Genomic DNA, 12,028 nt, shown 5'->3' on the forward strand with positions numbered 1-12,028 from the left:
GAAAGAGGATCCAAGACCTCAAGGACCTTCCCTATCAGCCAGGTGTCTGCTGAAAACCTACTCGTCACTGAGGAGCAGAGCAGGGCCCTGACTTGGTCTCAACATACCCGTGCCTGTAGCTTCCCAGGCACCTGGACCAGCCCTGGGAGGGAGTAAAATGGGTGGGATTCACCTTCGGGGTCAAGGAGTGGGATGATGCCCAGCTGGCGTTCGGCCACATCAAATGCGTGCTCCAAGTTATGCCGGGCGTTGGAATCCTTTAGCTTGTCAAAGTCGATGAGGTCAGGCCTGGGGAAAAGGGTTGAACTGTTAAGATGGCGGGGCCATGGTGGTCTCACACACAGGACAGTAGCAGCATGAAGTAAGGACGCTAGACAAACGTGGGGAGTTGGGAAGGCAGGCGGGAGAAATGAGATACAAGACCAAGAGACAGGGGAAGCGTGAGCACCAGTTTGGAAGGACCGGACGTTGAGGGAAGCAGGAGCTCTAGGGAAGGCCAAGGATGAAAGAAGAAGGAGCAGAGGCATCCCCCACCCCCAACCTCTGGTTAAGTGCAGGGTATCAAATCCTCCCTCAGTACCAAGCTCCCCTTACCGGTGTTTATGTATTAGGGCATTGAAGGCCAGGCCATCTTTCCAGCTGGAGGTGAAGTTGGTAACATTGACATGGGGGTAGCTGCATTCAAGAGAAACATTAAAACTAAGAAACACATCCTTTTGAGGTCTCAAACAAGCATCTGAGCTGAGGGCCCATATGCCAGGAGAGGGTCAGACCTGCCCCATCTTGAGTTGCTTCAACATAAGAACATACACTGTAGTACGTGGCATTTCATTTGTATTTTAATAAATAAAGCTTGCCTGAAGATCAGAGAGCAAAACAGCCCTGCTGGTCAGCCTTACAGGCCAGGCAGTGCTAACATACACCTTTAATCCCAGCAGCCACACTAGTTTGCCACAGAAACTGGGTGGTGCATGCCTTTAATCCCAGTGGTGCACACCTTTAATCCCAGCCCTAGAGAGAAGTATAAGATGGAAGGAGACAGCTCACAGACACAGTCTCATTCTGAGATTCCTGGAGGCAGGATTGCCATTTCGGACTGAGGTAGAGGTTAAAGCCTGTGGCTGGTTGTTTTGCTTTTCTGATCTTCAGTTTGAACCCCAATTTCTCTATCTAAGTTTTTATTAATCATGCTTCATACAGCTAAGCCACACAAAGACACCCCCCGTTAACTGTGGCTCATAACTCAACAGGTTCCACAGTTTGACCGTGGTGACTCTGGAAAGGAATCTCGAGTTTCAGAAGAATCAGGTCAGGGCAGACTTGAATCAACTGTACCAAAGCTGCTATAGTTCTGAGGGACTGGTGTCTGGTGCTTCTTGGGGCAACCCTGAGGGCAGAAGTTTGGGGAGGAGGGTCAAACAACCCTTTCACAGGTCACATATCAGATATTTACATTACCATTCATAACAGTAGCAAAATTACAGTTATGAAGTGGCAACAAAAATAATTTTATGGTTGGCATCCCCACAACATGAGGAACCATATTAAAGGGTCTCAGCGTTAGGAAGGTTGAGAACCACTGCCCTAGGGGAAGCAAGGGGCTGGTAGGGAACACAGTAATGGCAGGTCGGCAGGGTATACACACCCCGCCGTCTTCATCTGGCACCACAGGAGCAGCGCGTCTTTAGCTGAGCGTGTCTCACGACCTTCTTGAGTTTGGACAACGATGTCCTGAATCTGGGAGTGGCAGAATAAGAAAGAGAAGAGTAACTCTGTATCTGGCTCTATGCCTTCCCGCTTTCCCGGGAAGACTCTATCCCTTTGCCCCTCCACATCTCTGTAGCACTCATTCCTACAGCCCCCTAAGGTCTTGGGTCCTAGTTGCCGACTTGTTTGCCTCAGTCAACCAGAATGGCACCTGGTATCAGAGGTGACACAGATACCTCTATAACAGGAGTTTGAGAACAATAAGATGCCCTGACACCTTCCCCGGAGGTACAATGCCTCGCAGGGTGGCACAACAACACAGATGTTGGGTAGAATTACTAATAGGGAGTACTGAGCTCTGGCTAGCAGATCAGTGACACACACTTCTGGGTGGGTCTGTGAGGGTGTGTCCAAACGTGGTTAGCTGTGGGAAGAAGAAAGTGGACAGCATCCCCTCCCCTCCTAAGGTGGAGGCCGAGGACCAAGGAGAGAGCCTTGAGTTATAGATGGGAAAACGTTTGTAGTTTAAAAAGTATAAAAGGATGGGGTTTTTTTTCTGTACTATTTTTGCAATTTCCGAGCCATATTATTTCAAACAGGAAGAAGTTACACACAAAGGGTGAAGGGACAACATTGCAACCTAAATACGAGTCAACTTCTATTCCCCGCCCCGCCCCCCCTTGAAAGACTGCAGCTGGGCAGCTGTCCTGAGCTATAGCACTTTGGAATGTAGCTTCTCCATCCCATGATCACTTCTAGTCTCCCTAGATGTCCGTAAACATGCTCTAGTCAGTATTTTGCAAGGTTCTCAGTGCTGGAGCAGAACCTACCTGGAATCGGAGGATGATGGTCCAGATGAGGCCTAGGACCAGGCGGTGGTTGCCATCCACGATATCATGGGAGCCCATATTCTCCAGGTGCACGCGCTGCTCCTTGAGGAACTGCAAGGCTTTGTCCACATTCTCCAGGCAGTGGATGCGCATCTTGCCCTTGGTGGGCCTTGGCTAAGGGACAACAGTGGCCTCGTGGGCATGAAGGGACGTCACAGTCACACCAGAGGTGGCCGCAACCTCTATCAGCTGATGCCACCAGCTCTACCCTTTGTCTTCCTGGCCAAATTCCAGGCTCCACGGTCGCTACAGTTTTTTACACTTATTCATTTATTTTCACTTTTATGTTTCTGGGTGTTTTGCCTGTTGTTTATGTCAGCGCACCATATGCGTGCAGTGTCCACAGAGTCCAGAAGAGGGCATTAGATACCCTGGAACTGGAGTTACAGGATGCCATCCGAGTACTGGGAATTGAAACTGGGTCCTCTGAAAGAGTAGCCAGGGCTTAACTGGACGGGCAATCTCTCCAGTACCTCCTTCCTTTATCAAAATTCAGAAGGTTCCTGTCTCAAGCACTCAACCAGGCTTCCTAAGAGCCCTTCTGGGCCTGACCCAGCCTTCTGAGTGGGCGCTAAATGACAATCAAACTCTGGAACACAGCAGTGAACTGAATACTTGCCATGTACAGGCACAGTTCTAAGAACCACTCTCTGCTAGGCAGTAGTAAGAATGGTTTTTCTGATTGGTGACTGACAATGTCCCCATCCCCACCAAATCTTCCTCCCCTGAATACCTCAGTCAAAACCCAAGGGGAGGGGGCTGGAGAGATGGCTCAGTGGTTAAGAGCATTGCCTGCTCTTCCAAAGGTCCTGAGTTCAATTCCCAGCAACCACATGGTGGCTCACAACCATCTTTAAAGAGGTCTGGTGCTCTCTTCTGGCCTGCAGACATGCACACAGACAGAATATTGTATACACAATAAGTAAATAACATAAAAAACCCAAGGGGATTATTATTAACGCTAGTGTGTGGGTATCGATGCATGTGTGTGCAGATATGTAGGTGTGCGTGGAGGTCAGAGGACAATGTTGGGTGTCATTCTTCAGTCACTGCTCACCATTATGTTTTGATTCTTTGAGACAGTCTCTTACTGATCTGGAACTTGCCAAGGAGGCTGGATTGGCTGGACAGGGGAGTCCCAGGGATTGCCCTGTATCTACCTTCCTGGTGCTGGGATTATAAAAGCCCAACGTATCACCATGCCAGCTTTCCTATGTGCATTCTAGGGTCAGACTCAGGTCCTCGAGCACTCTACCAGCTTGGCCTACTGCTCCTAACTGTCTTTTGAAGGGGTCCTGGGGCAACCCTTTCCTGTGGAATTTCAGTGTGTGCAGCCTGGAATTGAAAAGGTAGAAGAACCCGGTGGCTTTTCACCCAGACCCCGAGGATCTCACAACCTCATACTATACCTGGAGGAAGCGGAGGTGAGGAAGACCCTACCTGACAGCCCACGGTCACAAAGGAAGTGACGGAGCAAAGTAAACACCCTCACCTACCACAGTGCTGGGCAGGGACCACCAAGAGGCCCCCTAACGGGCTCCACTTGGACCTGTGGCAAAGTACACAGCAAACTTTCTCCCATCCTTTCCTCTGGTTCCAAAAGGAACGCAATCTCTCCAGCAGCATCCCAGCTCCCAACTGCCCAGAGACCCCAGTGAGAAGGGCAAAGCTCTGCTTAGCTTCTGGGAGGAGCCTGAAGGGGGCAGGGCAATCTGGGAAGAAGTCAGAGAACCCAGTCAGCCATGGACCCTTGACATCGTAAGTCTGGAGCCTCGGAGAGGAACAGTGAGAAACCCCGGCAGCCTATGGCACCCTCTGCGCTCCAGCAAATGCCTTTCCTGAAGAGGGGCTGACGGCATCAGCCACAGGCTGGAAGAGCCTTACCAGCATCTCTCCGGAGAGCACCTCCAGCAGCTTGATGAGCATGCGCCCGTCCCGCAGGTCCTTGTAGAGATCGCTGATGCGGCAGGACACTCGAGCCAGGTGGGAGTTGACCCATTTCGTAAAGGTCTTCTTTTGAACAACTTCCCGCTCATCTGGGGAGGAGAAGAACCTTGGGTGAGCTGCCCGGGGTCGGGAGGGCTGGTGTACCATAGAGCTGAAGAGCTTTACTGTAATTCTAGGGTCATCCTTGCCTGGCAGAGGAGGCTGTTGCATTCATTCCACCTCATTCCTGGGAGTATTTGCCAACCTTGGCAGCTTGGGATCTTCAGAACCAAAGCAGTGGAGCAACCACCACCAGCACCACCTCCACCACCTATGCACTATAACAAGACATCCTGATTCAGCCTCCTGTTTCCTGATGTCTGCCATTGAATTTAGATTTTAATACCAGCTTTATCCATCTCTCAATCCATCCATCATCCCACTTTCCCTACCTCCTGATGTGGGATTTCCCCCAGTGTGCTGTGATTACCATTAATGAATAAAGAAATCGCTTTGGACCTTTAGCAGGGCAGAACTTAGCTGGGGGTGGGGGGGAAACTAAGCTGAATGCTGGGAGGAAGAAGGGTGGAGTCAGAGAGAAGCCATGGAGCTGCCAGAGGCAGATGCCAATTGGAATCTTGCGGTAAGCCACAGCCACATCACCTAGAAATGGGTTAAATTAATATGTAAGAGTTAGCCAATAAGAAGCTATAGCTAGTGGGCCAAGCAGTGATTTAATTAATACAGTTTTGTGTGATTATTTCGGGGCTGAGCAGCCGGGAACAAACAAGTGGCGTCCTCTCCAGCCATCCATCCATTCCTTCTGCCCTGGAATGCTCTCAGCATTTTCCCACATGCCCTGCACTTAATTCCTATTTGTCCTTTAAAGTCAGGGCAAATGGACTTCTCAGGAGGGCTTTTCTTGACTCCCTCTGTGGGTGCCTATGATTCCTGAATTCTTGTGAAGGATTAGTTGAAAAAAATAATATATATATATATATATATACCTTTCCTACAAGACTGTGGCTCACGGGGCCCATAGTAGTCTATCTCATTTGCCTGAGATTCTCAGGCCTTGAATCTTGCTACCCAGTAGGCACTCTAGCTGTATTGCGGGGGACTAGCGAGGCATTCATTCGGTTCCGTTATGTGGCAGGTGTGTGCTGGGTCTAACGGCATACCGTGTGTGCTCAAGCAGTCAGCTCCTGCTAGGCAGAAAATGACAAGAAGAGTGGAGATGTGCAGACCGCTGATCCACAGGAGATTAGAGAGGACGAAGGCTTGGGCTGGAAGCCGTCGGTGCCTATGTTACCATCTCACCCCCGAATGGCAGGCAAGGGATGCTGACTTTCAGCCCTAGGATGGTGACAAGGCACCTCCACGATGAATGAGCAGCCCAAGCCCCTAGCCCGTGTTAAACTAGCTCAGATGGGCACCACTCAGAGGAACCTCTGTGTAATAAATACTGCTGAGGCATCCGGGCTAGGGCCTGAGAGAAGAGACTGGACAGCACAAACAGAAGGGAGAGAATGACAGAGAGGAGCAGCAAGGGAGGGGGAAAAGGACAGAAACAGCAGGAGAGAAGACAGTGTGGTTTTGTGAACAGCACCTGAGGAGCTCACCGGGGAGCAGGTCTGGGTCTGGGGGCCTGCAGGATGCCTGGGCAGAGTGCGTGTGAGTGTGGGTCACAGCCAGGGCAGACATGGCTATCCCATCCAGGAGGGGGTGCCAACACTGGAGAGGAGGGCTGGATGTGCGCTCAACTGAGTCCAAACCGAGGAAGGGTTGGCTTTTTAGATGATTGAATGTCAGGCTCGACATAACACAAGAGGAACTGAGTTGGTGCTGCCCCCAGCGTACGATGCTGGCAGCCCCCGAGGCTGATGCCATCAGACTCCTTCCTGCTTCATGGCTGTTTCAGTGGTAAGAACTCAGCCTCTTATTCGTCTGTTCACCCTTTCAGCCAGTGCTTACTCTGCCACTGTAAGGTGTTCAGCACTGAGTGGAGGTCGTAGGGAACGCAAGGGCGAACCAGAGTTCCTATCCTGAGCGGACACTCTGTGAGCAAGGCGATGGGTGTGTGAGCCTCAGATAAACACTTCTAAGGCAGCCACTTAAAGAAGATCTCCACGAAGAGGAGGGGAACTGTGCTGGTCTTAAATAAATGGAAAACTTAAGTGGCATTCACTCATTCTGGGCCTCTGGGCCAAGAAAATCCCCAACGTACCCCTCTGTCAACAGCAAATTAAAACGTTTCCTTGGTTTTACGGGCTGCTTTAGCAAAAAATGTAAGTAAAGTTTTGATGATATGCAGGATGGAATGCAAGGGTATTTACTCTGGGTATACTGGGCTTTAGTGGAGCCAGCTAGAGCCCCCATCCCCACCCCAAGGCCTTCCCTAGACTTGTTCCTTAAGTCAGAGGTGAAAACTTTGACCCAGGGACTAGCGTTTGGGCCACTCTAGAGGTGAGTGTCCTCAAAAACTGACACCTTCTTTTTGTTTCCTAAGTTTCCTGCTCAAAAATCCAAAGGTTTTGCAAGGTGGTCTTTAATCCTAGTACTTGGAAGACAGAAGCAGGCAGAGCTCTGTAAGTTCAAGGCCAGCCTGGTCAACAGCTAGTTCTGGGACAGCCAAGGCTACATGGAGAATCCCTGTCTACAAAAACTAACAAACAAAGACAAAAAAAATCTTTAGATTTCACTACATGGCGCTCACCCCTATTTATCTGTGCCTGAGAAAGAATAAGGACATGCTTCTAGCCGGGGCCACAGAATCTAACTCCAGGCTGCTAGGCTGGCGTATACATTGGTAGAGAAGTCTCCTAAAGCACCCTGGGCCCTCCTCAGTTTTCAATACACGATGATGCTGGAGCTGCAGGCTTGGATCACAGCAGATGGCCTCTCGGCTGCCTTCATTTAAGGGGGCGGGGAGATTACCCAGAATCCCTAGCACTGTGAAACACTTTGCCATGTTGAGACCTGGGAAAGATTCTGAGAGGCTAACGATGATCACGAGCAGAGGAAGGGCCCAGGGTGGGGGTAGTTTCCATTAGCTACTCGCTCAGCTGCCACACACTGGCATGCTCAACACATTCCTCCCTTAAGACCTAGACGCTCCTCGGGAGTCGTCTGAGTGCAGGGGAGGCCAGTGGGCCTGAGACAGCTGCTGGTTGGACCATGGTCACATGAGCAGGAAGAGGGGACTGTGCATGAGGCCTGCTGCTCACAAGAGACCCAGCAATCTTAACATAGAGCCTGAAGAAGAAGAAAGCTTCAGTAAGGCCCTGCAGAAGCTAGTGCTTGTTTCTAGAGCCCCGGCCTTGCACACCCAGCAATGGGGGGAGGGACGTGGATATTGTTGTAGTTTGGATGTAATTGGCCCCCATAAGCTCAGAGGGAGTGGTGACATGGTCTTGTTGGAGGAAGTGTGTCAATGCAGGGGTGGGCTTTGAGGTCTCATATACGCTCAAGCCAGGCCCAGTGTCTCAGTTCAGTTCTCGTTGCCTGACAAGATACAGAACTCTCAGCTACCCCTCTCTAGCACCATGTCTCACTATGATGATAGCGGACTGAATCTCTGAACTGTAGACCACTGTTTTTCTTTATAACTGTTGTCATAGTTGCCGCCAGGCAGTGGTGGTGCACGCCTTTAATCCTCGCACTTAGGGAGGCAGCAGAGGCAGGCAGATCTCCGTGAGTTCAAGGTCAGCCTGGCCTACAGATTGACTTCCAGGACATCCAGGGCTACAGAGAAACCCTATCTCGAAAAACCAAAAGAGTTGCCATGGTCACAGTGTCCCTTCACAGCAACAGAAAAATAGAAACTCTGACTACGTGTCTCTGTAGCATAAAGCATGGCCTCTCCATTCTCCTCTGCTCCTCTTTCTCACCCATTCCCCACTTCCTGCAGACGTTTAGCTTGAAGTCAAATATACCCAAGATACTGAAACCCTCAAAGAGTCACCCACTGACAAGCACGGTTGTGTATGAAAAGTGCCAGCACACAGAAGGTGCCAACCTTCCACCACCGGCACTATATCCCAGGAACTGTCCCGTGAGGCTGCTGAGACACAAATGGCTCACACTCCCTCGGTAAGGATCTGGTTCAAGAAAATACACAAACTCACAGTTCATTTTGTGGCCGAGATGTCTGGAATGAGAGGCTCAGAAACAATGTGCATTTTTTCAAGACCGAGATGGCTGATGATGGTGACCAACCTGACCACACCTGCAATCAGCTGGAGCCCGTGCAGCTGGGTCTGTCTGGGAGGGACTTTGGGGGGCGGTATTATAAGCCAGTTTCTCTATGTAACAGCTCTAGCTGTACTGGAACTCGCTCTGTAGACCAGGCTGGCCTCGAACTCAGAGATCCACCTGCCTCTGCCTCCCAAGTGCTAGGATTAAGCTGTGCACCACCACCGCCTAGCTGTGAGGGACTTTATTGATTGGTTTGTTTGAGGTCAGGTGAGCTACTCCAAATCTGGGCCACACCTACTGGTGGCAGCCCACATAAAAGGACATGGAAGAAGGGAGCTTTTGCCTTTTTCCTGCTTGCTCTCACTCTCCCCAGCAGGTAATCTATTCTGTTGTGAGGATTTACTGTGTTGGTCTTAGGAACTAAGGATTTCAATGTAGACAGATGCTCTCGCGGAATCCTCCAAGACTCCAGCACCAGATTGGGACTGCTGACCTTTAGGCCATGGGCTGAACAACTACTGAATTGTTGGCCTTCTGTTGGGAGACAGTCATTGCTGGACTACCCAAACAGACTAAGTCTATGGGCCACTCTAATAAATGCTTGCAAGTGTTCCGACATGTGTGCATGCATGCACGCACGCACGCACGCGCACACACACACACACACACAATTACACAATTCTATCAGGTCTGTTCCTTTAGAGCAGTGGTTCTCAACCTGTGGGTCGTCACCCCCAAAGGGTCAAACAGGTCTTTCACAGGGGTCTCCCAAGACCATCTGCATATCAGATATTTATCTTATGATTTATAACAGTAGCAAAATTACCATTATGAAGTAGCAACGAAGATAATTGTATAGTTGGGAGTCACCACTACATGAGTAACTGTATTAAGGGGTTGTAGCATCAGGAAGGTTGAGAGCCACAGAGTCACAGAATTAGAGAACCCTGACCAATACAAACATGCATGCTGCACAAAGTAGTACTGGATTAGCTACCAGATGAATAGCATCTATAATAGACGCTCACGTAGCCAATGTGGAGAGAGGCCATGTTGATAGCTGGAGTTGTCAAAAATATCTTCATGAAGAAAAGCACTTTGGAAGGGCAGGAGGGAGATGGACTGAGCCCAAGCGGAAAGGTGTGGGAGTTGTCCACAGGCCACCCAATAGCTACAGTTAGGAGAACGTGTGTAGAAAACAGGCTTTAAGATGGATATGGAAATCTCTGGAATGCGAGGCTTAGAAATACAGACTAAGGGCTGGAGAGATGGCTCAATAGTTAGGAGCGCTGGCTGCTCTTCCAGAGGACCTGGGTTCAATTCCCAGCACCTACATGACAGCTCACAACTGTCTATACCTTCAATTCTAGTGAATATGACATCTTCACACTGACATGCACGCAGGCAGAACAGCAATACACATAAAAATAAACAAAATCTCTAAAAAGAGAGACAGACACACAAACAGACTAAAAGGTCCTGGGTTCAGTTCCCAGCTACCGAGAAGGTAGGAGAGGGGGCCGGGGCAAGAATGGGAAGGGATATTTTAACACTTAGAATTAATTCTAGAGACAAAGGAACCAGGGAAGGTGTGACGGGGTCGTCCCAAAATACTAATTTGCAAGGCCCCTAGTGATAACAAAGAGACAAAATGATTCATGCTACATCTTAAAATAAGTATTTAAAAATCTATATAGAGACAACCTTAAAAGATCCAGAGGCCTACAAAAGAAATTTTGAGCGAATGGATCACATGGTTTTCAAGTACAACCTTATGATTACACTGTACCATATTATCATATGGAAGGTGGACACGGCGATGAGGAGGAAACAGTCCTGGCGACACACAGACAGCTCACAAAAGCACATTTCAAATACGGAAGAAAAAGAGAGAACTTGTCGGTAAAAGTTTTTTGCAAAAGTAGATGGCCACTCAAAAAATAAATAAATAAATCTGTATTTCATATTCCAGCAAGATTTCTTGAATCAAACTTACTTGAATTTTTTTAATTCAATTTTTGACCCAAATTTAGTTGAAGAAAAGATTGAAACAACGAAAATGCAGTCATCAGTGATGGCAGGATAGCTGTTTAAAATAAGACTAATGGAAGCTGGGCAGTGGTGGCTCACCCTTTTAATCCCGACACCTGGGAGGCAGAGGAAGGCCGAGCTCAGTGAGTTCGAGGCCAGCCTGGTCTACAAGAGCTAGTTCTAGGACAGTCAGGAACACAGAGAAACCCTGTGACTAATGGAGAGTCAGTATGACACCAAATCCAAAAGCCAGAAAATGAAAGATTGAAAGCTCAAATGCATTAAAACGGTTTGTGTGTGTGTGTGTGTGTGTGTATGTGTGTTTGTGTGTGTAAAACATTATGAACAACGGGAAACTAATGAGGAGAAATGCTATCGAGTGTATAACAGAGATTAATTTGCTTAATATGTGAAAAATTTTACTGCTATAGCTTGGACCAGGAATGGTCCCCAAATGTCCATGTAATAGAGGCTCGATATGGTCTACAACTTGCTGCTCCTGAAGGCAGTGGAAACTTTAAGATGTGGGGCCCAGCAGGAAGTCTTCAGGGGACTAGGGCATGCGGTGGATTAAATGAGGATGGCCCCCATATTTGAATTCTTGGTCCTTCATTGGTGACTATTTGGAAAGATTAAGGGGAGGTGGTCTTGTTGGAGGAGGTGTGTCGTGTGGACTAGGCTTTGATGTTTCAAAAGCCCACGGCATTCCCAGTTAGCTCTCTCTGCCTCCTACCTGAGGATGAGGATGCAAGTACTCAGCTACTGCCCAGCACCACGCCTCCCTGCCTCCCTGCCACCGTGCTTCCCACCATGATGGTCAAGGACTCTTGGCCTTCCCAATAAACCCTTTCTTCTATAAGTTGCCTTGGTTCAGTGTCTTATCAAAGCAGCAGAAACACAACAATCTCAAAATGGGCAGGCAGTGGTGGTGCACGCCTTTAATCCCAACACTTGGGAGGCAGAGACAGGCAGATCTCTGTGAGTTCGAGGCCAGCCTTGTCTACAAGAGCTAGTTCTAGGACAGGCTCCAAAAACACAGAGACCACCACTGGGAGGAACCGATCATTGCAGGTCAAAGCAGCAGAAACACAACAATCTCAAAATGGGAATTACAGGACCCAATACTTTGTCTGCATCCTGTCTTCCCATCTCCTTGCACACACGCCTGTATCTTGGCTGTGAACTCAGCAGCTCTGACCTCTGTGTTTTCACTGTGACACAGCACCTTGCCAAATTGTTATTGATATATATATATATATATATATATATATATGTGT

At 49.0% G+C, this 12,028-nt stretch overlaps 1 protein-coding gene across 2 annotated transcripts in view; it reads right to left on the reverse strand.

Moving 5' to 3' along the window:
- Window positions 1-12,028, reverse strand: part of Sptb (spectrin beta, erythrocytic) — a 135,344-nt gene that overhangs the window by 50,742 nt on the left and 72,574 nt on the right. The window contains exons 3-7 of one of the 2 annotated variants that reach the window (XM_005343232.2): window positions 4,482-4,633; window positions 2,538-2,711; window positions 1,646-1,737; window positions 595-675; window positions 173-288 (exon numbers count right to left, since the gene is read on the reverse strand). In XM_005343232.2, the coding sequence (XP_005343289.1) occupies window positions 173-288; window positions 595-675; window positions 1,646-1,737; window positions 2,538-2,711; window positions 4,482-4,633 (615 nt within the window). Of the gene's footprint in view, window positions 1-172; window positions 289-594; window positions 676-1,645; window positions 1,738-2,537; window positions 2,730-4,481; window positions 4,634-12,028 lie in introns of those variants that run through there. The other variant, XM_026779548.1, reaches the window with a different exon arrangement.

This window comes from Microtus ochrogaster, chromosome 1, assembly GCF_000317375.1.
Source record: "Microtus ochrogaster isolate Prairie Vole_2 chromosome 1, MicOch1.0, whole genome shotgun sequence".
In the NCBI taxonomy this organism is placed as follows: domain Eukaryota; kingdom Metazoa; phylum Chordata; class Mammalia; order Rodentia; family Cricetidae; genus Microtus; species Microtus ochrogaster.